At 40.1% G+C, this 26,353-nt stretch overlaps 1 protein-coding gene across 4 annotated transcripts in view; it reads left to right on the top strand.

The window, feature by feature from the left end:
* RNF145 (ring finger protein 145) overlaps positions 1–26,353 on the top strand; it is a 62,148-nt gene that overhangs the window by 5,401 nt on the left and 30,394 nt on the right. For all 4 annotated transcript variants that reach the window (XM_066273164.1, XM_066273166.1, XM_066273167.1 and 1 more), the window contains exons 2-4: positions 2,451–2,653; positions 10,521–10,629; positions 22,674–22,765. In XM_066273164.1, the coding sequence (XP_066129261.1) occupies positions 2,451–2,653; positions 10,521–10,629; positions 22,674–22,765 (404 nt within the window). The remainder of the gene's footprint in view (positions 1–2,450; positions 2,654–10,520; positions 10,630–22,673; positions 22,766–26,353) is intronic.

Raw genomic sequence — 26,353 nt, 5'->3', positions numbered from 1 at the left:
TGGCCTTCTTTTGTAGAGATGATCCTCTAAGAATTAGGGAGATTTTTTTTCCCTTGCAGTACAGACCTTGATTTTTAATGCAGGTTTGGTTACTTGTTTCAAGGTTTTTCTTGACCCGATTGAGAACTATAGTGAATGATGAAAGTGGGTACATTTAAAAATAACAAAACATTAAAAAACAGGAAGGCTCCAAATCAGATGAAGTAAATTTAACTCAATAATATTCCCTTTGTTGTTCTTGGTTACGAAAGAAGTAGTGTTTATACTAGATTTTAGAATGTGGAAAAATACATAAACTCCCAAGAACACATTGAGTTACTGGTTAACCACCAGAATAAGCTGTTATTTCATGTATATATCCTTAAGTCATTTAAATGCACAGGCATATTACCTTTTTTTTTTTTTAAACTGTTTTTTAAAAAATTTTTTTTTTATTATTCATTTTTAGAGAGGAGAGAGAGAGGGAGAAAGAGAGACAGAGAGGGAGAGAGAGACAGAGAGAGAGGAGGGGGGAGGAGCAGGAAGCATCAACTCCCATATGTGCCTTGACCAGGCAAGCCCAGGGTTTCGAACCGGCGACCTCAGCATTTCCAGGTCGACGCTTTATCCACTGCGCCTGACCACAGGTCAGGCAGCATATTACCTTTTTATCAAGAATTTCTTTTTTTAAATGCATCTTTCCACCTCCCCAAATAACACATGGGTATTCTGAAACATTTGGCAAACAGGAAAAGGTAGAAAGAAGGGAATAAAAGTTACCCCAGCCCTACTGTTGAAGGGATTTTAGTGTGAATATTTTGGTGTATTTCTTCCCAGGCTTTTTTTTTTCTTCTTCTTAAAATATGAGCTTTGAGAAATTTAGGTTCCTGAACGTGTAATTTGCAAGAAATGTAGTTGAGACATTTTATATTTCAATGCTTTTCTCCCCTTAAGACACAGCTATTTGATTTTGATTTTCACATAGTATTATTTTTTTCTTATGTAGGAAAGTTATTAAAGTGGTCCTGTTCATTTAAAGTAATCAGAATTATAGTATTTGTAAAACTTAATATCGCAGTATTGATAGGATCTATATAATATGTGTGTGGGCAGTAGGAATGATACATGATTAGTTAACAATCAGTAAAATCTTATCAGTTTTTCAGTGCCTGAAAACCTAAAATAACAGTGTACCAAGTTAAGCTGCCCTGCCCACCCCATTTTTTAACTGTCTGAGCGAGGAAGCAACGAAAATTAGAGGGTAAAATGGAAATACTGACAAATATTTAACCATAGCATAGCAATTTGTCACTATAATTTACTTCAGAAATAAGTGTTTTCATTTGTCCTGTAATGTCTGAAATTACTGCCAAAGCTAGAAATGTGTTTAGTTTTCTCAGCAAAATTCTTAAAAGGATATTGTCAGAGCCAATAATCTAGAATTATCTTTACTCTTAAAATTGCCCTTTATGCCTGACCTGTGGTGGCGCAGTGGATAAAGCGTCAACCTGGAAACACTGAGGTTGCCGGTTCAAAATCCTGGCTTGCCTGGTCAAGGCACATATGGGAGTTGATGCTTCCTGCTCCTCCCCCTTCTCTTTCTCTCTCTTTCTCTCTCTCTCTCCCCCCCTCTCTAAAATAAAATATAAAAAAAAAAATTAAAAAAAAAAATTAAAATTGCCCTTTACCCACTTTTGTTTACCCTATTCTCTTTCTTAAAATTCCTTGAATAATTTTCAGCTCAGTCATATAAAGCAGTATTCCACTGTACTTTTAAATAGATTTGTCCAAGAGGTCTTTCATTTCTTTCTTTTTTTTCATTCTGCTACTCATCAACAGCTCAGTAAAGACAGGGCTGCAGACTCACAGCGCCTGACCTCTCTCGTGTGCCAACATGTGTGTGTATCACAGGAAGAATCTGAATTATTTTCCTGCCTTGAAGGCAAATTACGGGAATTTCAGACTAGGAGCTTAACTTCCTTGACCTGATTCCAGGAAGCAATATTGTAAATAATGGCTCCTTTACATTTTACATATCACGAGTTCTCTGGATTTTATTTATATCATGTAATGTCATTACTTTCAATTCTGATTGTAAGTGACAAAGAAAAGGGTAAACTATGAGATGATGGCAAACGAAATGTGTAATTATCAAATTTTTATTGAATGGTGTAGTTTCTTTGCATAATAAATATTTCATGTTTGCCCTCTTTTATAAGAGCTATGTAAATCTCAAATAATTTTATGGAAATGAATTGTTTTTTTCCAGTTAATTGGACAAAAACTACAATGTTCTTTTAGGGTATTTTGTTCCTGAGTGCCTAGATTTGGAGTTAAGGGCTTTTTAAAATAAGTTTTGAGACCTTAACATTGAATGTATAATAATAGGCAAAAATCCATTAGATTCATAAGAAGGTATCTAAAATCTGTTTGAGGTGACGTTTTTATCAATTGTGTCCCCTGAATTTTAGGTTCGCTCCAAGAAAAAACATGGCTGCAAAGGAGAAACTGGAGGCAATGTTAAATGTGGCCCTGAGGGTGCCAAGCATCATGCTCTTGGATGTCCTGTACAGATGGGATGTCAGCTCCTTCTTCCAGCAGATCCAAAGAAGTAGCCTCAATAACAACCCTCTTTTCCAGTATAAGTATTTGGCTCTTAATATGCATTACGTAGGTAAGTAGCTACACCGTCGCTTTTCCTCATCTTCACTAGTGAGTTCTGGTGAAGGTTGTGAATCTTGTTAAAGTCTTACCATTGCACATTAGGGGTAGAGGAAAACAGTGTTGCGTTTATTTTACTGGATGAAGCTAGAAGGCAGAAGAAAACATCTTAAATTTCAGTATGGTTAAATGTAAATTATGTAAATATGTTTTATTTAACATTGCTATTGCATAAGTCAAGACATGGTTTGAATGATGTTGTAATAGTTTTATTAATATTTTTATTAGAATTGCCTATTAACAGTCTATCTTTTGTAAAATTGTGAAGGGTTCTTCTTTCTCTCTCTGAGATATATTTTTACCTATATAAGGACTTCCTGGTTCCAGAGCTTAGCCCTGAGAACCCGTTTCAGCTCTAAGATGACCAAATAAGTCACTGTGGGACGAAGGCCTAGTGGAAAAGACACTGTGTCCTGGATGCAGAACATCTGAACTGTAAACCCATCTCCCTTTGGTGGCTCTACCTGGGAAAGTACGAAATAAGAAGTTTCTTTTATGCTGCAAAACACTGTAATTCTCAGCCCTTTGAAGGCTTTGTTTGTATGTTAGCCAATTTATGGGAAATAATTCCAGTCTTTTGTAAAAGAACAGTTGAGTACTTGGCTTAGATGTTTAACTTAATCAGCAAAGTAATTTATACAGTGGTTTAAAAAATGTGCTTATCCATATATATTATTTCTGAATAGATTGAAATATTATTATAAAAACAGCTGCCTAATAACCAGAAACATTAATTTTAGAAATTGAATGTGTTCTAGTACAGTTGCCATTTATGCTGGCTGACATAACTGTGAACTTAACTTGGCTTTATGGTAGAGTAAACTCAGAGATTAGGTAAGTAGGTAATTTCAGCTTGTATAGGTTTTTGGTTGGAGAAACCTCTGTGTTAAAATTATTATGTAGTGTTTTACGTAATATTCTTGTTTACAGAATTTTATCCTTGAACACATTTTAAAAATAATGTTATTAGGCCCTGGCCCGCTGGCTCAGTGGTAGAGCGTTGGCTTGGTGTGTAGATGTGCTGGCTTTGATTCCTGATCAGGGCACACAGGAGAGGCAACCATTTTCTTCTCCACTCCTCCCTCTCTCACTTCTCCTTTTCTCTCCCTCTCTCTTTCTACCTCTCTCTTCTCCTCCCACAGCCATGGCTCGATTGGAGTGAGTTGGCTCCAGGCACTGAGGATGGCTCCGTGGCCTCTGCCTCAGGCACCAGGAACAGCTCTGTTGCTGAGCAATGAAGCAATGCCCCAGATGGGCAGAGCATCACCAGGTGGATCCTTGTTGGGGAACTAATGGGAATCTGCCTCTGCCTCCCCTCCTCTCACATTGAAAAACAATCTTCCAGCCTGACTTGTGGTGGCACAGTGGGTAAAGCATTGACCTAGCTAGAATGCTGAGGTTGCCGGTTTGAAACCCTGGGCTTATCTGGTTAGTTGATGCTTCCTGCTCTTCCCACCTTCTCCCTCTCTTTCTTTAAAATAAATAAATAAAAATAGTTTTTTCTTGATTGATTTAAAGGGGGGGGGGAGACAAAATGAGAGAGAGAAACATTCATTTGTTGGTCCACTTAGTTGTGCGTTCATTGGTAGCTTCCCATATGTGCTCTGACTGGGGATAGAACTCGCAGCCGTGGCGTTTTGCGACAATGCTCTAACTGACTGAGCTAACTGGCCAGGGCCCATTTTAAAATTTCTTAATTTTTAAAATTGGTAATATAGTTAAGAAATCAACAAGCATAAAAAATATACAGTGGAAACTATTTTTCTCCTTTATCAGATTTTCATCCGTTAAGTCCTCACTTTGAACTCCAATAAGCAGCTGTTTTTATTTACTTCTGTATAATCTTAGAGATATTTTTATGTATATATAAGTAAATATAAAGATATATTGATACACAAATGTAAATATGTATGGTTAAATGTTTGCATTTTCTCTTTTTGTACAGATAGCATAATACTCTTTTGAACCTTTTGTTTGTTTTAACTTAATGATATATCTTAGAGCTATAACTACTCCTGTTAGATATTCATGAAATAAAGCTTTGTGTTCTGTTCTGCCAGACAGTAATATTCTGATATAATGTGCAGACTTCCCTGTCCCCCCACACCCTGTGTTTCATAGCAGCATAGTTTCCTTGTATGGCTGTTCCATAATTTATTGAACTAATTAATTACTCTATTGGTGGACTTTTAAAATTTTTTTTTATTTTTCTGAAGTTAGAAGCAGGGAGGCAGTCAAACTCCTGCATGAGCCCTACCGGGATCCACCTGGCATGCCCACCAGGAGGCTATGCTCTGCCCATGTGGGGCATTGCTCCGTCGCCACTGAAGCCATTCTAGCACCTGAGACAGAGGCCATGGAGCCACCCATAACACCTGGGCCAACTTTGCTCCAATGGAGCCTTGGCTGCGGGAGGGGAAGAGAGAGAGAGAGAGAGAGAGAGAGAAAGAAAGGAGAGGGGGAGGGGTGGAGAAGCAGATGGGCGCTTCTCCTGTGTGCCCTGGCTGGGAATCAAACCCGGAACTTCCACATACTGGACTGACGCTCTACCTCTGAGCCAACTGGCCTGGACCTCTATTGGTGGACTTTTAAAAAAAATTATTTTTATTTTTTAAACTTTATTTAATTGATTTTAGAGAGAGAGTAAGGGAGAGAGAAAGAGACGGAAACATCGCTCTCTTTCTGTATGTGCCCTGACCGGAGATTAACCCAGCAACCTCTGCACACCTGGATGACACTAACTAACCGAGCTTTTTGGCCAGGCCATATTAGTGGACATTTTAGATAGCTCCTGTCTTCTTTTTATATTTCATTGAGAATTGTACTAAATAACTTGGTATAACCATAATTTTATCAGGCTATATTTGCCTCTATGATTTGTTAGAAGTGAAATTACTGGATTAAAGAATATATACATTTGTAATATTGACCGATGCCATTATCCATAGGGTTTTACTATTTTGTACCTCCAAAACCAGTGGTTGAGAGTTCTTGTAGTCCTATAGCCTTTTCAGAACAGTATTGGCAAACTTTTATGTTTAGCTACATCAGTGGGTGAAAAATAGATTTTTTTAAATGTTTTAATTTGTGTTTCTCTTATGAGTGAGATTTAATTTATTTACATTTGAGAAAAAGATGTACATTTTCTCTTGAGAGAGTGTCAGTTAATGTTCCCTGCCCACTTTTCTGTGGGGATTGGTAGCCTTTTTTTTTTTTACCGATTTGTGGGAGTCTGTATACATTAATTTACCCTTTGAAATTATATTTTCCAGCTTCAGTTCTTTTGATTTTGCTAATTTTTTTTGACATGTAGAAGTTGTCTTTTCATGTGGTTGAATTTATTGTTACTTTTATAGCTTTAGGATTTTGAAAAGCCTTCCTACTCTTGATTTTATATTCTTTCATGTTTTATTGTAGAACTTTTGTGGTTTTATTTTTTATGTTGAAATCCTTGCTTCATTTATAATTTATATGCATGTACAATGTGTTATAGGTATAATCTTTTTCCAGATAATTGGTAGTCTCTATGTATTTACCAAACAGTATAGTTCAATTTTTTTTTTTTTGTATTTTTCTGAAATTGGAAACGGGGAGGCAGTCAGACAGGGCCCCAACTTTTCTTGATTATTATATTCTAAATTATATATAAATGTACTATGTGTACTAAACACTACTTACTAATATAGTGTGTTATCACACTCATTTTGTTCCATTTCTAGACTTTTTTCCTGTCTTTTTGGTTTATTTAAAGACTGAGGATTTAAGCCCTGGCCGGTTGGCTCAGTGGTAGAGGTCGGCCTGGCATGCAGAAGTCCCGGGTTCGATTCCCGGCCAGGGCACACAGGAGAAGCGCCCATCTGCTTCTCCACCCCTCCCCGTCTCCTTCCACTCTGTCTCTCTCTTCCCCTCCCGCAGCCAAGGCTCCATTGGAGCAGAGTTGGCCCGGGCGCTGAGGATGGCTCTGTGGCCTCTGCCTCAGGTGCTAGAACGGCCCTGGTTGCAACAGAGCAGCGCCCCAGATGGGCAGAGCATTGCCCCCTGGTGGGCATGCCGGGTGGATCCCGGTCGGATGCATGCGGGAGTCTGTCTGACTGCCCCTCCTGTTTCCAGTTTCAGAAAAATACAAAAAAAAAAAAAAAAAAAGACTGAGGATTTAGATATTTTCCTGTTTTGTAGAGTTAGTCCCCTCATTATTTTTTGATTTCTCTGAGTTTTTTCTGTTGTTAGTTCTATATATGAACTTCAGAATTATCTAGTCTTTGTAGTTCATGTGACTTATTTGTACTGTACTCATTTTGCGTAAGTACTCATAATCTCAAAGATCTTTGTACAATGATGTTATCACAATTGTTTTTACAGTGGAGTATGAAAATGGGTATGTAGGTGAGCCACAGGGTTTTGTTTTTTGTTTTCTTACCTCACCTAAACGGGTCTCTAAAGAATTTGAGAACTATTAGTTCAGTCTAAACTCCTTATTGTCATGTCCAAGGCTCTGTATTGAGACTGTGTGGCCACCAGGTACATCAGCACCCTCCCCCACTACCCTCCCAGTTCTTTCAGTTTACAGCATTCTAGTCCAGCCTATAGAATGTACTGTCTCCTGAAGATATCCTGTGTGTGTGTATGGTTTCGTTCCTGCTATTCTCCTTTCCTAGAATGTTTTTTCTTTCCTTAGCCTGGTATAAAGAGCCGTTCACCTTTGAGGTCTAGATTAAACTTAACCACTTAATCAACCATAGCCTTTCTAATGTTTGCTTATTACAGCACCAGTAATTGTATCATAGTATTGTCCATATTTATAATTTCACTAGACTGTATTTCTTTATTGTTCTTTGGCTCTTCCTTGTGTAGGGATACATAAGGATCATACTTTTCATGTAGTAATGTTGGCTGGGTGAGTGACTGGATAACTGAAAGAATGAATTCTTTGAAAATGTTCAGTCTAGCTATTTTGACAGCTGATTTTATAAGATGTGCAGGAGAAGAGAAAGATCATATCTGGAAGGAAATTGATAGTTCATTAAAAGACAGAATTTAAAGAGTTTTATGCAATAGACTGATGAGAAAAATTCTTCAAGCACAGACATGAAAAAGGCTTGCTAACTATAATAAATATCCTTTAAAACACTTCTGAAGTCCTTTGAGGTAGGGATTAACAAAATAAATTCAGGTGATCTATGTAAGAAATGAAAAGCCAGTAGAAATACTGTACTAATCTTTGGCTTGGTCTGGATTGTTGTTGAAGTGAGGGTGTGTGTGCAGTCTGAACTCTACTTCTGTGTCTCCAGCACGTTGCCCGTTTCCTTAGCTGTAAGCATGGTTGCGCCAGCCTGGGAGGGGCATTCGGTGCCAACAGGGGATATCTGTGTCCTAATAAAGACTCGTTTACAAGTTGAAAATAGTTACAAGAGAGTAGACTAAGACCGTGTTTTTACAAGACCTAGAATGTCAGACTGAGAAGTTTAGAATCTCTAAAAGGTTTAGAACAAGAGTGTTGTCTAGATGAAAGGGATGGTTTTGAGACTCCTGCCCTGGTAATGAAATACAGGATGCATGAAGATGAAAGGAGACTGAAAGAGGAATATTACAGGGTGCTATATTACAGGGTAGACTAGGTTGGGCATAGGGACTGGAAAGGAAGGGTAACGTGACAGACATGGAGGAAGACTCAGCAGGATTTGGTAATAGAAACGGTGACTCAGGTTTGAGTCAGAGTGAATGGGATTTAGGAGAGAGAGGGTGAGCTCACTTGTTGAGAGAGGAGGGAGCTCAGTTTGTACTTGTTGTGTATGAGAACATTTAACTGGAATATAACTCAGCCATCATGTGCTATGAGATGTTTACTTAGATTAAGAAATAGTAAGCTTTTTCTTATCTGTACTATTTTCTCAATAACCATTTGTAGATAACATACATCTGGAATGATATATTTGAAGCAACAAAATAGATTCTTAGAGCTGCATGGTTTTTTTTTTTGAGAGAGAGATAGAGGGACAGACAGACAGGAAGCATCAACTTATAGTTGTGTTGCACCTTAGTTGTTCATTGATTGCTTTCTCATATGTGCCTTGACTAGGGGGCTTCAGCTGAGCCAGTGACCCCTTGCTTAAGCCAGTGACCTTGGGGCTTCAACCCAGTGATCTTTGGGCTCCAGCCAGCAACCATGGGGTTATATCAATGATACCACACTCAAGCTGGTGACCCACGCTCAAGCTGGCAATGTTGGGGTTTTGAACCTGGGTCCTCAGCATCCCAGGCTGATGCTCTATATCCATTGCGCCACTGCCTAGTCAGGCTAGAGCTATATATTTTATACAGAGAAAAGCAGTTGTTCAGAGATTATACTTTCTATGTTCATTTGAGAGGGTGAAAAGAAAGTGGGGGGGAGAATTTAGAGGTTAAAAGGAAATTCACGTCACAAAGCCAAAAAATAACAATTTTGAGAATAGTAACCTTAGATGCTGGGACAAAGAAAAGCAAGCTGTCTTCTTTGGAGTGGAAGAGGATTTGTAGATTGCAGAATATAAATAGAGGATAATAGATGGTTAGAAAAATAGAGACACCAGTACAGATCATTTATAACATTTGTCAGAATGAGAAAAATAGGCAATAGAGGAGGAATGAGTGTGAAGAAAAGTTTTCTTCAGGAGTTGGGAAAGAGCCCTGCATGCATGTGCTGTGAAAAGAGGGATAAGGACCGCTGTTGGGGGATGATTGCAGGTAGAGAAGACAGAGGGCTTAGGAGTTGGGAAAGAGCCCTGCATACATGTGCTGTGAAAAGAGGGGTAAGGACTGTGGTCAGGGGTGATTACAGGTAGAGAAGACAGAGGGTAGGAGTTGGGAAAGAGCCCTGCATACATGTGCTGTGAAAAGAGGGGTAAGGACTGTGGTCAGGGGTGATTGCAGGTAGAGAAGACAGAGAGCTCAGGAGTTGGGAAAGAGCCCTGCATACATGTGCTGTGAAAAGAGGGGTAAGGACTGTGGTCAGGGGTGATTGCAGGTAGAGAAGACAGAGGGCTCAGGAGTTGGGAAAGAGCCCTGCATACATGTGCTGTGAAAAGAGGGGTAAGGACAGCGGTCAGGGGTGATTACAGGTAGAGAAGACAGAGGGTAGGAGTTGGGAAAGAGCCCTGCATACATGTGCTGTGAAAAGAGGGGTAAGGACTGTGGTCAGGGGTGATTGCAGGTAGAGAAGACAGAGGGCTCAGGAGTTGGGAAAGAGCCCTGCATACATGTGCTGTGAAAAGAGGGGTAAGGACAGCGGTCAGGGGTGATTGCAGGTAGAGAAGACAGAGGGCTCAGGAGTTGGGAAAGAGCCCTGCATACATGTGCTGTGAAAAGAGGGGTAAGGACAGCGGTCAGGGGTGATTGCAGGTAGAGAAGACAGAGGGCTCACGAGTTGGGAAAATCTGTAAGATCTTGAATCGAATGGAAAGGCAGCCTCAGAGGGATGTGAATATGCCCAGTTCTCCCCTGGGACAAGAGAATGAGAGCATCGGTGTAGAACAGATGAGTTGACGTCAGGAAGGGTCGATGATGAGAGGAGTCTGCTCTACGTTTGTGTGATGTATTTGATTATAAAGGAGAAACATTGACAAAGTGAAAAATGTTTCATATCTTTTAACAAAAAGATATCCGAAGTGATTTTACTGTGTTGAACTTACTTTGGTAGTGAAGTTAAAAAAAACCAAACCTTAAGTTGTTAAAACATAATGGAAAGTAAATTACTTCAAGCTCTTTTTATTGGTGTAATTAATTGAGAAACTAACTTAGAACAGCATTTTTTTTTTTTTTTACATCTCTCTTCATTTTTACTCCAGGCTATATTTTAAGTGTTGTGCTACTCACCTTGCCCAGGCAGTACCTGCTTCAGCTTTACCTGTATGTTTTGACTGCCCTGCTCCTCTATGCTGGACATCAAATTTCCAGGTAAGAGTGTGACCCCATTTTTGAAATGTATGACTGAATTTCAAGTTTTTCTTTACCAATATAATACTTTTCATGAACACTGTTAAGAAACTGTGGCTTTGGTAGGTACCCAAAAGAGTATTTTGATACTTGTTTTCTAAATAAATAATATTAGCATATAGGATTAATAGCTGAGGTTCTGCATCAAATTTTATTTCTGCTTTAAAAACAATCGATATGAAACAGGTCTTAAGCTTCTGTTTTTAGTGATGTCCATGAGCTTGTCTGTATAACCTGAGGAAAGAATCTCCAAAGACAGGCTGTAGGGACACTTGAACAGTTGCAGACTTTATTACTTTCACTGGTTTGGAAAGTCAGCTTACGATGCCTGAAAATCAGCATAAGATGCAACCACGTGTATAACGGATGAATGATAGGAATTATTGGATGAGGTTAATTACATAGCTCAGAACTTCTGCCTCTTTAGCAAGAGTGGCAGTTTGTGTAGGTCCGCTAGTCCTAAGTTTTAAGAGTCTGGTCTGCCAATGAATACGAGCGTCTTACTTTGGCAACGAATGTTAAAATACAAACGAACCGAAATCCAAACAGTAAATGTATTGGGGTAGAATAAATCTTAGGGGTTTAATTTCTTCTGTTTTGATTGAAATGTATAACTATAAAATATACTCCCAAGTCTATGTAGAATGACAGTTACTTTGCATTTGTAACAAGATATAATTGTCTAGAGGTTTGAAACACAGATTTTGGTGTAGGCTTGAAGTCTAATCTTAGAAATTGCATTTTCGTATGAGTAGAATCAAATGGTTGACTTAAAAAATTCTTTTTTCTCCCTGATTACAATAAAATAATACTGTTCACTGTAGACAATTTTGGGGAAATATAGAAAACATAAAGATAGTAATAATCACTTGCAATCATATCACCGAGATATAGATCTGTTAAAATTCTGGTATTTCCTTCTAGTTTTTTAAATACCTTTCAGTTTTCGCCACTACCTTGGAATTGAGAAAGTGAAGATAATTGCTAGTCACTGACTCTTGGCCCTTGTTGAAGCAGGAAGGGTCCCGCTTCATCCTCCTTAATATTTCATCTATAATAGTTACTTCTCAAAGGCCCCAGAGTGTTTCCCGGGAACTCGGTGTTCTCACACTCCTCTCCTCTGTTCCTGTCTGGTTGATTTCCTCTGCTCAGAATGACGCCCGGAGGCTGGTGACTTACTCTTGTCTTGCCCAGGGTTTGTCCTCACACGTCAGAGTTGCACTTACTGGAGCTTTTAGAGTAGTGCTGCATTCCTTGTAATTTTGACGATGTTTCAAATCAAGCTGTGTTTTACTCTGAAGTGGAGACAGCGACTTTTCTAATTTGGTGTCACACAGATGTCCCTGTATCTTGGGCTCCTTCGTGGGAACAACTTGGGCCTGTAGCATCATTCTCCATAGGTCCCAAGGGCAGTGACTGGCCCAGAAGACATGCTGGCCTTCCCATTCCAGTACCAGCCCCAAACACCAGTCTCTTACTGTGGCCTTACTCAGACACCTAACAGTCAGCTCAAGCTCAAAGTAGAGACAACACCCTATCTTATTATTCATTTTTTAAACATAAATTGTGTCTGTAGAGCAGGGGTCCCCAAACTTTTTAAACAGGGGGCCAGTTCACTGTCCCTCAGACCGTTGGAGGGCCGGACTATAAAAAAAACTATGAACAAATCCCTATGCACACTACACAAATCTTATTTTAATGTAAAAAAACAAAATGGGAGCAAATACAATATTTAAAATAAAGAACAAGTAAATTTAAATGAACAAACTGATCGGTATTTCAATGGGAACTATGCTCCTCTCACTGACCATCAATGAAAGAGGTGCCCCTTCCGGAAGTGCAATGGGGGCCGGATAAATGGCCTCAGGGGACCGCATGTGGCCCGAGGGCCGTAGTTTGGGGACCCCTGCTGTAGAGTATAGTGCACTAAGTCAAACTTTTAGGGTGTAAATGAGTGCCTTAGCACCTGAGACTGCCACATCTTTTGGATAAATGGACAAGTAATTGGCTAGATTAAAATTTCACAGTCCTTATTTACTAATCCATAACCTTAGGCTCACCCTAGAGAAAGATACTTCTGTTTTCTTCACTTGTAAAATGGTGACAGTATCTTAGGGCTGTTGTAAAGTTTTAATAACATAAAGCACATAGAAGTCTTGACTTAGCCCAAATTCCGACAGACAATAAGTGCTCAGCAAATTTCAACTGACATTTTTATGTCACTATTATGCAGCAATGTTTTATGAGCATTTTCCTATGTCATTAGTTCTTAATGAATAATTTTTTAAATCGATTTTTAGAGGCAGGGTAGAGAAACCGAGAGAAACATTGATTTGTTGTTCTTATTTACACATTCATTGGTTGATTCTTTTTTTTTTTTTTTGTATTTTTCTGAAGCTGGAAACGGGGAAAGACAGTCAGACAGACTCCCACATGTGCCCTACCGGGATCCACCTGGCACGCCCACCAGGGGCGACGCTCTACCCACCAGGGGGCGATGCTCTGCCCCTCCGGGGCGTCGCTCTGCCCGACCAGAGCCACTCTAGTGCCTGGGGCAGAGGCCAAGGAGCCATCCCCAGCGCCCGGGCCATCTTTGCTCCAATGGAGCCTTGGCTGCGGGAGGGGAAGAGAGAGACAGAGAGGAAGGAGGGGGTGGGGGTGGAGAAGCAAATGGGCGCTTCTCCTATGTGCCCTGGCCGGGAATCGAACCCGGGTTCCCCACACGCCAGGCCGACGCTCTACCGCTGAGCCAACCGGCCAGGGTCATTGGTTGATTCTTGTATGCATCTTGACTGGGGATCAAACCTACAACCTTGGCATATTGAGACGACGCTCTAACCAGTTGAGCTACCCAGCCAGGGTAAAAAATGATTTTTTAAATGGCAGAATATTCCATGCTATAGCTAGATAAAGATGGCTTTATAAAGTTAAGATTTTGATGATTAATCAGAGAAACTTCAAAAAACAAACAATGAATCTGCCCTTTCCCTTACGGTTTCTCAGTTTCCATATTGTTTGTGGTATAGTGATACCTGAAACTATGCAGCGCTTGTTTTTATCTACGGTGTTACCATCCGGGCTTTTTTAGACAGGTCAAAGGGTAAAGAAAAGCCTTCCTTCTGATCATTCTTGTGGCAGTTTCAACTCTTTAGTTTTAGTTTATGTAGGAATGTTTTTCTGATGTTTCAAGTTTTAATCAGAAAATTTAAACTTATTTTAAACTATCAAAAGATTATAATAAAATTTATAGAGCGCAAAAATATTCTGTCCTTTATTTCATTTTGATCCTTATTATAATCCTTTGAGATTTACAGATGAAAAAACTGTAGTGGGCAAACAGCTAGAAAGGGACAATCCCAGACTTGAACTTGAATCCAGGTTTTATGATTCTTAGGTCAGTTCTCTTAGGGAGATAGGATGATTAATTGAAAGAAAAAAATTTTATTTGGTGTGTTTTTGGGGTGACACTGATAGTAAAAGTATCATATATAGGTTTCAGATGTACAGTTCTAAAATATATCATCTGTGTATTGTATTTTGTGTTCACTCATCAGCATTTATCCCTCCTTTACCTTCTACCTGCCACCTCCCTTTTCCCTCTTAGAATCACCATACTTTGTGTCTGTGAGGTTATTTTTCTTTGCTTAATTCCTTTACCTTTTTAGTGTTTTTAATAAAAGCATGTATGAGGAGTGGAGAGGAATGTAGGAAGAAGAAAAATAAGAGACAGGGAAGGAGAAATGAAAAGAGAGAGAATAAAGGGGAAGAAAGGGTTAATGATAAGCAAATAAGGTAAACGAAGGTTAAACAGAATTCTATAATTCAGTGGAATCTGTTTATTTAAAAACTCTCCTTAGGCCCTGACCGGGTACTCAGTGGTTAAAGAGTTGTCTTTGTGCACCGAGGTTGCGGGTTCTGTCCCTGGTCAGAGCACATACAAGAAGCAACCAGTGAGTGACTGGAACAAGTTGTTGCCGCTCTCTCCTCCCCTTTTACCTCCTCTTTCCCGCCCTTCCTCTCTCAAACCAGTGGGAAAAAATTTTAAAAATCCATAAACTCTTGAAAAGTTGGATCTCTGTTTTCCTTAAGTACATGTACTCACATAATGAAGCTGATTATCCTTAAGTGAATTAAAAAAAAAACAACAAAATGAAACAAAAACCTGTTTAGAGTATGTCTGTAGAATGAATATAGCTTGCAGTTTAGAAGAATTAAACTTTAGATAATTCATTGGCTCAGAGGGTGTAGTATAAACATTAATGTTAATATTCTACTTGGACTCATTAGAATTTGATGAAATTCTTTTTAAAATTTTCCATTTTAAAAAGATTTGGAGGGGGGGGAGGAAGAGGAGAGAAACAGGCAGACAGACAGGCAGGCAGACATCGACTTCTTGTTCCATGTAGCTGTTCCATTTAGTTGTGTACTCATTGGTTGCTTCTTTTATGTGCCTTGATCAGGGGATCAAGCGCGACCTTGATGCACAGGCCGGAACAATGCTGTATTCACTGAGCCACCCAGCCTGGGCCTGATAAAATTCTTTTTTTTTAAAGGTTTTATTTATTGATTTATCAGCTCTTAGTTGCTTTACTTTAATTGTTCATTGGTTGCTTGTCATATGTGCCTTGACCAGGCAAGCCCAGGGCCTCAAACCGGCGACCTTAGCATTCCAGGTTCATGCGCTATTATTCACTGCGCCTCCACAAGCCAGGCAGGACCTGATAAAGTTCTTAAAATCACTAAACTATGCTTTTAATTTTGAGTGATATATGAATGTATTTTTCAATACCATTCCTACTGTACAATTGAGACTATCCAGAACTTGGGGAAAGACAGGAAACTTCAGTTGACGTGGCCATTCCTAAGAGGGTGTGGTCATGGTTCAGATCCATAGTTCTCTGTTTTCCTCTGAAATTTTTAAACTCCATCCAGTATTCTTAAATTTCTTGCTGTATTGTTAGATTCTGAACCAACATGTGAATTTTGTATGAGAATGGCTTGAATTAAGAGCCTCTGGGGTTTCAAAAAATCCAAGCACACTTCTTTTTCATACAGGGCATGGGTATGTAAGTATGATTTCAAGTGTAAAACTTTCTCAACAGTTATATATGTGTAAAATACAGGTAATTAGCTCTCCATTTTATGAAAGCTTGTGAAATTCTGGCGTATAGATGAAGCTTCTCTTTCTGGGGACTATGAGCATTTGAGTCAGGTCATTCTTTGCTGTGGGGGCAGTTCTGTGCAATATGAGATATTAACATACCCTGCCTTCGTCACTAGATTGCAGCACACCCCTTCCCCAGCAGTTGTGATGCCCCAAAGTGTCTCTGATTGCCAAATGCCTCCTGGGAAACAAAATTTTCCTTGGTTGAGAACAATTACTATTAGGTTATAGAGCTGTTAAAAATGATTTTTGTCGGCCTGACCAGGTAGTGGCACAGTGGATAGAGCGTCAGACTGGGATGCAGAAGGACCCAGGTTCGAGACCTCGAGGTCGCCAGCTTGAGCATGGGCTCATCTGGTTTGAGCAAGGCTCTCCAGCTTGGACCCAAGGTCACTGGCTTGAGCAAGGGGTTACTCGGTCTGCTGAAGGCCCGCGGTCAAGGCACATATGAGAAAGCAATCAATGAACAACTAATGTGTCGCACCAAAAAAACCCCTGATGATTGATGCTTCTCATCTCTCTCCGTTCCTGTCTGTCTGTCCCTATCTGTCCCTCTCTCTGACTCGCTCTCTGTCTCTGTAAAAAAATGAAAAATAAAAAAAAATTAAAAAAATGATTTTTGTCACTCTATATCCAACTTAATTTTGAAAGCAATAAATTGACCCATTTCAGTGTTTGATGTTTTCTTCTTTTGAACATAATCGGATCTTGGCACTACATAGTTAGCAGGGGGTTGGAAGGATGCTGAAGAGAGAAGCAAGGTGGCAAGTTGGTAGAGACAACTTAAATAAGTAAAACCTGGGTAATGAACTGTTTTGTTGCTTGCACAGTGCGTACAGTGTAGTCTAGGTCCTCAAATCCAGGTGTTTGAACACCTCAGCATCTGGGATCTCTTACATTGAGCAGTGCCTTTTGTTTGCACATATTGCAAAAGATAACTTGGAGTGCTCACTGCTTTATTCTGTGTAATGGTACATTAGGTTTCTTTGAATTTAACATTGTATGAAAGCTCTTAAGTGTCCAGAATGTACAAATTGTTCCTTGTTGAGTAACTCAGGTTGCTTAAGAGACTGTTTGTTATAAGTTGGTGAATTGATAAGTTTCTAGTATTGTTATTCTTTATAACTTTTATGCTGCTCTTTCTAACAGGGATTTTTCCGATTGCAAGCTGGCCTTACGCCCTTTTCGTACACCTTATGCAGTCATACAGTCTTTATTCCCCCAAACAGTTACAAAGAATGGGCTGCCATAGGGACTAGGGAAGAAGTAGATTTTCAAAGTATTTAGTTTATTAGTGATCAGGGTTGACTGTCAGCATTGCACAAATTGCTAACGAAGTGATAAATGTTTAAGAAGGGAAAGATTTTATTGAGTTACAAGTGGAAGGCAGGAACTCTTGCTTCTGACCAACTTGATACATTTTACCATTTAAGTCTTCTAAATCAAAAAGTTGTAATACTACTTTTGACTGTCTCCTTTGAGTGTCTTAAAATAATTATAAAATTTTGTTAAAAATTAGAATTTCAGACTAATTTTTGATTTAAATGATTCATGAAATGTTGTATGATTCCTTCTCTGGATCCTTCTTATTCAGCTTTACTTACTGACTTGTTTTTTTATGTTGTGAATGACCCACTCTGTTGAAACTAAGTAACAAGAGTTTTATGGCCTGCATGAGATGCTGTGAACTTGTATGCAACTTAGATACAGAGATCTTGGTTAAATTAATGTTGATCCTCATTTCAGTTCTTCTGCGTAGTTTGGGATGCACTGCCCAGGTCCTTTCAGAAGGGACAGCTCAGTAGTGGCTGCTTGGCAGGACTAGTACTTGAGCCCTCACCAAAGCCAGTGCCCTGTCTCTGGCAAGCCAGAGCTTGGGATACGTCCACTAGCCCGAAGAGGACCGCAGCTTATTGATACTAAGTCGTTGTCAAACAGAGGAGACTGAGGGGCTGTCTTGAGAGACTGGAGTTGAGCAAAGGGGAGAGGGTCTAGTGAAGATTAATTTCTATGGTATGGCCATTGATCCAGTGACTCAGATGTTTTGATCAGATTTAATAGGCAGTAATGGGGGAGATTACAGCTCTGAGGGAGAGGTACAGTATTCCTAGGGTCCTAGAGGAGTGAATAATGAGAGAGCTAGTGGGAGGAGACTGTTGTCATTATGACCAAGAGCAGCGGTTCTCAACCTGTGGGTCGCGACCCCAGCGGGGTCGCCTAAAGCCATCGGAAAATACATAATGCATATCAGGTATTTACATTCCGAATCATAACTGTAGCAAAATTACAGTTATGAAGTAGCCACCAAAATTATTTTTTGGTTTGGGGTCACCGCAACATGAGGAACTGTATTGCGGGGTCACGGCATTAGAAAGGTTGAGAACCACTGGCCTAGAGGCTGATTATTGTTCTCGAGTGCAGATCTCTCTTAGTGTTCTGTAATCTCAACAGATCACAAATGACAGTGAAAAAGAACTTTTAAAAAATGATTAAAAGGATTAGAAAGTTAGGAGGAGGCTTAAAAAAAAAAAGGCCCAAAGGAAAATAAGGAAGGATGAAAGAAAAGAAAATTATATTAAAGCTTTTTATAGTAACCATATAATGGGAGGTAAAAATAAATGATATTTGAGACATAAAAGGCAGAAATAACTAGCTAAGTGAAAAGAATATAGAAGTGAAGATAGCCTGGCCTGTGGTGGTGCAGTTGATAAAGCGTCTACCTGGAAATGCTGAGGTCGCCGTTTCGAAACCCTGGGCTTGCCTGGTCAGGGCACATATGGGAGTTGATGCTTCCAGCTCCTCCCCCCTGTCTCTCTCTCTCTCTCTCTCTCTCTCTCTCTGTCTCTCTCTCCTCTCTAAAATGAATAAAATAAAAATAAAAAAAAGATTTGTAAAAATAAAAAATAAAAAATTTTTAAAAAAGTGAAGATAAAAGATAAATTTTTTATTTTTTAAAAAAAACTGATTTTAGAGAGGAAAAAAACCACATAAATTTGTTGTTCTACTTATTTATGTATTCATTGATTGATTCTTTTATGTGCCCTGACTGGGATCCAACATGCAACCCTGACATATTGGGACAATCCTCCAACCCACTTAGCTACCCAGCCAGGGCCTGTCATTTTTAAATAGAGCTGTGAACTTAGAAAATCTTTAAAAACTTTAAAACATGTCACAGTATTCTATATCTTATTTCATAGCATCATCGCAATTCTACAATAATTAAATAATTGTTAGGGTGAGTATTTCATGTGTGCCTCCCCTCCTGGTTTGTAAGCTTCATGCTGGCAGGGACTCTGCGTCTTGTCTATTGCAGTATTCCCAGAGCCCCGCAGGGTGCTAGCAGCATGTTATGTTCAGTAAATTCTTTTTGAATTAAAAAAAACGATAGAGAATGCTAATTTTTCTTAGAAGTTTTATTTTGTAAAAAATTAGAATACAGTATAAGGTTAGAGACTCTGAAGATTCAAGATAAAGATGCTTTAAAAAAGAGATTATTGATACTTATTGCATCACCAATTTGTGAAAAGTGTTTTTTCCCAACAACCAGTGATGAATTATAGATTCTTATTAAAGACAGAAAGAAATGCTCAAAAAAAAAAAAAAAAAAAAAAGAGAGATTAGACCAGCCCTGGCCGGTTGGCTCAGTGGTAGAGCGTCAGCCTGGCGTGCGGGAGTCCCGGGTTCGATTTCCGGCACACAGGAGAAGCGCCCACCTGCTTTTCCACCCCTCCCCCTCTCCTTCCTCTCTGTCTCTCTCTTCCCCTCCAGCAGCCAAGGCTCCATTGGAGCAAAGTTGGCCCAGGCACTGAGGATGGCTCTGTGGCCTCTGCCCCAGGCGCTAGAATGGCTCTGATTGCAGCAGAGCGATGCCCCAGATGGGCAGAGCATCGCCCCCTGGTGGGCGTGCCGGGTGGATCCCAGTCGGGCACATGCGGGAGTCTGTCTGACTGCCTCCCCGTTTCCAACTTCAGACAAATACAAAAAAACAAAAGAGATTAGACCAAAGTAGGCTAGGAAATAATGCAAAATGATTAACAAATGTGTTAGCATAAGAGCAATATTGTTAATAGAGTTCTGTTTTAAAACATCAGTAATATGACAAAAGCAAACAAGGGAAAGAAAACATGACTTCTGTAGGGAACCCACTTCTGTAGCCTTCAAGCCTCTGAGCGACCTCTCAGGAACTGGGGCCCTTTGGGGCATGTTTTGTTTTTTCTCCTTGGGAATAGTGCTCTTGTAGGCCACCTCGCCAACTCCCCTTTTAAACTGAGCTGAAAGTCACATGGTATTACCTTAACCTTAAGGTGAACAATTCAGTGGCACACAGTGCGTTCATAATGTTGTGCAGCCATCACCATGATCTAATTCCAACACATTCGTATCACCCTGAAATAAAACCTGGTGCCTTTCAGTGGTCATTTCCATTTCCCCTACCCGCAGCCTCTGGGAAGCACTAATCTGCCGTCTTTGTGGGTCTTCTCTGGCCTTTTTTATAAACTGCATCTATTGGAGAGGGATATGCTACACGAAGAAATTATTTGGCTTTAGAGGCCTACACAATACTGGGACTCAGATCTCTTTTAAATGTAAATTTATTTTTTTAATAGTATCCTCAAAGACTTTGTAAATCTAAGTGGTGTTTATATGTACATTTTATTTTAAAAGTCATAAATCTCTGAATTATTATTATTTTTTTTTTTTGTATTTTTCTGAAGCGGGAAATGGGGAGAGACAGTCAGACAGACTCCCGCATGCGCCCGACCGGGATCCAGACCGGGATCCACCCGGCACGCCCACCAGGGGGCTACGCTCTGCCCACCAGGGGGCGATGCTCTGCCCCTCCGGGGCGTCGCTCTGTTGCGACCAGAGCCACTCTAGTGCCTGGGGCAGAGGCCAAGGAGCCATTCCCAGCGCCCGGGCCATCTTTGCTCCAATGGAGCCTCGCTGCGGGAGGGGAAGAGAGAGACAGAGAGGAATGAGAGGGGGCGGGGTGGAGAAGCAGATGGGCGCCTCTCCTGTGTGCCTTGGCCGGGAATCGAACCCGGGACTTCTGCACGCCAGGCTGACGCTCTACCACTGAGCCAACCGGCCAGGGCAATCTCTGAATTCTTTAGCTTTTTTTCCTAAAGCTATAAAATATAATTACATTGATGGTTACCTGTAGTAATCTAGTAATCAGATATATGTAATATAGACGTGTAGCATTTGTGCCTCTCTACATTAAAATAGGGTTCTAACTATTAACTTTCCTGGACTGGCTAATTCTTCTCTTTATTTTTTTAGTTGATTTGAGAGAGAGAGGAAAAGAGAGACAGAGTGTTCCACTTATTTATGCATTCATTGGTTGATTCTTGAGTGTGTGCCCTGACCAAGAATTGAACCTGCAACTTTGAAATATCGAGACTTTCTAACCAACTGTGATACCCGGCCAGGGCCTCGACCGGATTATTTTTTGTTGTGGGAGCTTTGTAGTTCTGTGAGCTCTAGAATGTTTTGGCAGGATCTTGGCCTACGTTCCAGTAGCACCCCCAACCTTCTTCCAAGTTGTAACAACTGCAGATGTCCCAGATATTTCAAAATGTCCCTCTAGGGGCAAAACTACCCCCGGCTGACAACCACTGCATTAAAATCATTCCTCTTGAGAATTTGGTCTTCTCTTTCAATAGAAAGAGACTATTAATCCATTATTTGTTAGAAGTAGTTACATAGTGTGATAGGAGAGAATTAATTGCTAAATCACTCATGAAGCTGTTAGTCATTGATTTTTATAATAGTTACCCAAAACTGTTCCTATTTAAAATTTTTTTAAATTTAAGTTTTTAATTTTGATTTTTTTTGTTAGTACTCTCCTTGCTGATTATGTAAGGGTCATTTCTTGTTCGGCTATGGTATGCTAAAGGAATTCAGCTTGATTGCCTAATAGGAGGTAGTTACATGGAAAAAGTAAATAGAGCCATATGAGTTTGTTCAGACATATTTGCAGTGATCAGACTGTTTTGAGATACAGTGAATGAAGCATTTATCAGTTGAAGAAAAGAGGGAGAACTTTTTAACAAACTTCCCCACTTGATGTCAGAAGGACGTAAACAACCATCTTCTGGTATTACCACTTAACTTACTGATCATAAATTAAATTCTCCCTTTCTCTGCTTCCTGACTATGCCCTAAAAGTGGTTTTCTCAGAGTGTAGAGGCTTTTGGCTATTGCTTAAACCTTATTGTTTCTCAGTAATCACATATTAAATGATTTAAATTTAAAAGAAATATTTAATATGATTTAAGATTTGTTTCAAAATGAATTTATAGCCTACTTAAATTCCCTATAGAGTAGAAAGTGATGTTTTTTAAGAGTTGTCCTATTATGAGCCAGTTTTCTAACTAGTTTGAGATTTTACCTGTAATTAAGTATAACTGCAGATAAAACTTTGAGGGAAGTAAGAGTGGATGGAAGAAGAGAACCCAAAGCAGAAATACTCAGTGTAATATTACTGGGGATTATTAAGTAGTAGGGTAGAGAGATGTTGCCTCAACTGGCTTTTTACTGGCTGTAAAGTATTTAATAAGGTCATGAGGAGAAAGAAAATCCCACACCATGGTGCTTCAGCTGCTTTCTCTGCATAGTAAAATTCCACCTCTGTAAATTCTGTTTCCAGTGCTTGGGAGAGGGAAATGAAGGCCATCTGTATATACTTGTTTATATCTAAAAATTTCCCTTAGTGTATATGTGGAGAGAGGTGTTGTTAACAGAACATGCTTTTATAGGAATTCTGTTCTATAACTGCTTGTCTCCCCATCTGTGCTTGGAATGGATCTAATATATTATCATCTTACTTATATAGGGACTATGTTAGAAGTGAACTGGAATTCGCCTATGAAGGACCAATGTATTTAGAACCTCTCTCTATGAATCGGTTTACCACAGCCTTAATAGGTAAGTACTATAAAAGAATTAAAAGTGTAGGTAGGAACCAACCAGTCTTACTATCTTATAAAATTGGTGTATAATTACTACAAAAAATAATAATAAATTGGAAAACTCAGTGACTCTTTCAAAATACAACCATTGTTAAATGCTGTTTTCTTATTTTTTCCCCCTACGCATCAGTATTTTTTATTTTATGTGTTTATAATTGTACATTGCCTACAGTTGCTTGTCTCTGTGTGTGTGTTTTATTAAGTGAGAGGCAGAGAGACAGACTCCCACATGCACCCTAACTGTGATCCACCCGGCAAGCCCCCGATGGGGCGACGCTCTGCCCATTTGGGGCTGTTGCTCAGCATCCGAGCTGTTTTAGCACCTGAGGCGAGGCCATGGTGCCATCTTTAGCACCGGGGCCAACTTGCTCGATTGAGCCATGGCTGCAGGGGGAGGGGGAAGAGAAGAGGAGGGGAAGGATGGAGAAGCAGATGGTTGCTTCTCCTGTGTGCCGACTGGGAATCAAACCCGGGACTTCTACACGCTGGGCCAGTGCTGTACCATTGAGCAAACCGGCCAGGGCAGTTGGCTTGTGTTTTCTTAGTGATATTTTAAGTATTTGGCAAAACTAACTCTTTAATAAGGCTTTGTAAGATTAAAATCAATGTAATGTCCTGAAGTTATTTATTACTATTGAAAGCTTATAGTAAAAATTAAATTGCCAGAAACATCAAGAACATGAGTCAAGAACATTCAGGTAGCAGAGTGTAAAAGTAGAAATGTTGGCTAAGGCCCGCAGACAATATAGATACAGGGTGGAGTGAGGTGCCAGACCCGCTCGTGCCAGAGTTGCGGAAAAGGAAGTGAGAGAAAACCTGTTTTGTGGCTCTTAGCCTCACCCATACAGATGGTGTTCAGAGGGTCCAAAGCTGGATTTCTTTAGAAGGACATGTTTCTCTGAAGTATCTCCCCGGCCCATCATATGCAGAGAATTCGAGGTCACGTGTCTTCTGTGGCTCGGGGGTTGGGGTTGGGGTTGGGGATACTGAGGGCTGCTGACTGGCAGGCCTGCAGAAGCTGACGTGGCACCATCCGAACTGCATGTGGCTTCGGAGCACTTGGAACGTGGGCGGTCCACATTCAGGCAGACCCGTTGCTAAGACTGTGTGTGAAAAGGGTGCAGAATGTCTTTGTTAATTTTTTATATAGATTTGAATATCTGTATGACATTTGGGATATGTTATATTAAATAAAATACATTGTTAGTCAATTTCACCTGTTTTTTTAAAAAAAACCTTTTAAAATGATGCTTCCAGAAAAAATTTAAATTATATATGCGCCTCCTGGTAATTCTAATGTGATGTAAAGGCCAGCAGTGGAGTGGCTGGCTGCTGAATGTGTGTTCTGACTGTGGGTTAAGAGCGACTTACAGGGTTCTCTGCCTCTTCTAATTTGTTAGGCAAAGGCTGTTGGTTTCCAGATGGAGGCCCCAAGAGTCTATGAGATTTTTTATTTTATATATTATTTATTGATTTTAGATAGAGACAGAAACATCCATTTGTTCCAGTATTTGCCCTGACCAGGGACTGAACTGGAAACAATTGTGTATTGGGCTGATGCTCTAATACAGTGGTCCCCAACTCCCAGGCCGCGGACCGGTACTGGTCCGTGGGCCATTTGGTACCGGTCTGCAGAGAAAGAATAAATAACTTATATTATTTCCATTTTTATTTATATTTAAGTCTGAACGATGTTTTATTTTTAAAAAATGACCAGATTCCCTCTGTTACATCTGTCTAAGACTCACTCTTGACGCTTGTCTTGGTCACGTGGTACATTTATCCATCCCTCCCTAAAGGCCGGTCCGTGAAAATATTTTCTGACATTAAACCGGTCCATGGCCCAAAAAAGGTTGGGGACCACTGCTCTAATGAACCGAGCCACCCAGCTGGGGCAGTGGGATTTTCTTAGGTCCTTCCAGGAGGGCCCTTTACAAGACCCAACAGGGATTGACTTTCAGATTCCCAGGAGCTGAGGAAAAAACCAAAAACAACCGAAGGAGGGTACATAACAAGCACTTGGGGCATTGCAGATGAGATGCGCAGTGGTGGGACAGTCTCAGAACAACCCATTCTGTTGCCCAGGAGAAAGAGCAGTCTTAAATTCCCCTAGTTCCAGGGAGCACCAGCACCGTATTGTTGTCAGGAGTGCATTTGAGTTAGAATTTCCTGGCCCTGGCAGGTTAGCTCAGTCAGTTAAAGTGTCGTCCTGAAACACAAGGTTACATGTTCGATCCCCAGTCAGGGCACATACGGGAAGTGACCACAGAATGCATAACTAAGAGGAACAACAAATGAATGTTTCCCTCTGTCTCTTTGTCTCTCTGTCTCTCTCTCTCTCCCTCTCTCTCCCTGTCTCCCTTTCTCTCTAAAATAAAATTCCTACTTCTCTCCCTCTCCCTCCCTACCTGTTTCAGTCGTTGGTAAGTCAGAAGAGAGAGGTGGTGGCAGAGGAAGGAGAAGCCTGCCATACCTGCTCCTCCCCCTCGCGATGCAGGGGTTCTCTCTACTGTCCAGGAGGCCTGCGCCAGAGTAAGGGAAAAGCCCCACTTTAAATCATTTCAGAGTTTGGTTATTAGCTTAAGCCTGTAACCTAAGCTAGTTTAGAAAAGCTGTGGGACTTATTTTAGGATGGGTTTTAAAAGACAGGGGACAAGATAATGTTGCTTAATCAGTATATTCTATGAGTTGGTGTATTCAGTAATGGGAACATGCAAGTGTGGGAATACTTACTAGGTTAGAAAGCTTGTATTCTTTTATTCTTTGATATCTATAATTGAATATAAATCTGAAACATTTTCTTAAATTATTCCTTGAAGTGGTTTTAATAGTGTTTACTCAACTAAGTTTTAATTAATTAGAAATAAAACAATCCATGAACTGTTAATAAGTAGCATATTTTCTTCCAACTTTGATTTTAAAATAACCTACTTTTTTTCTTCCATTTCATTAATGAGCTTTGAATTTGAATGAAAGAAGGCAGTAATTTGAACATGCCATTATTTCTTAGGGTTACAGATTTCTTGTAGATATCTGTAATAGTGGAATCCTGAAATCCAAAGAGTACGTTGGGATTTTGATATATTCAGAATTACCAGTCAGAATGGGCACAGCGCAGTAAGCAGCTTTCTGTTCTGGTGGAGCTGCAGGAGAGATTTCCTCTAACAATCCGACTCCTTCCCTCTTTCACCTAAATAGGAGTCGTCTTCTCTCTTAGAATCATAGCACATGAGTCACGCTCTTCCATGAAAGAAGATAAGTGAAGCCTGTAATCCAGCGCTGAGCACGGAGTGTGCTGGCGCACGCCTGTGGGAATGCGCGGAGCGTAGAGGAAGTTGGCATCATGCTGGACCAGGAAATGTAAATGTCATAGCTGTGAGCACAGTGGAAGCTCGCTTTGCCAGAAAGAAAATTCCTAGTCATTCCTAGTATGAAAGCATCTCCTTCAGAGTCAAGAAATAGCACCAATATTTTATGCTGAAAATCAGCTCTCTCCTGTATCACTCCTCTCGGTTCCTGCTGTTTTTTCTCTTTTGTCCCTTTC

Source organism: Saccopteryx bilineata, chromosome 4 (genome assembly GCF_036850765.1).
Source record: "Saccopteryx bilineata isolate mSacBil1 chromosome 4, mSacBil1_pri_phased_curated, whole genome shotgun sequence".
NCBI lineage: Eukaryota > Metazoa > Chordata > Mammalia > Chiroptera > Emballonuridae > Saccopteryx > Saccopteryx bilineata.
This window is presented reverse-complemented; position numbering and strand designations above follow the sequence as displayed.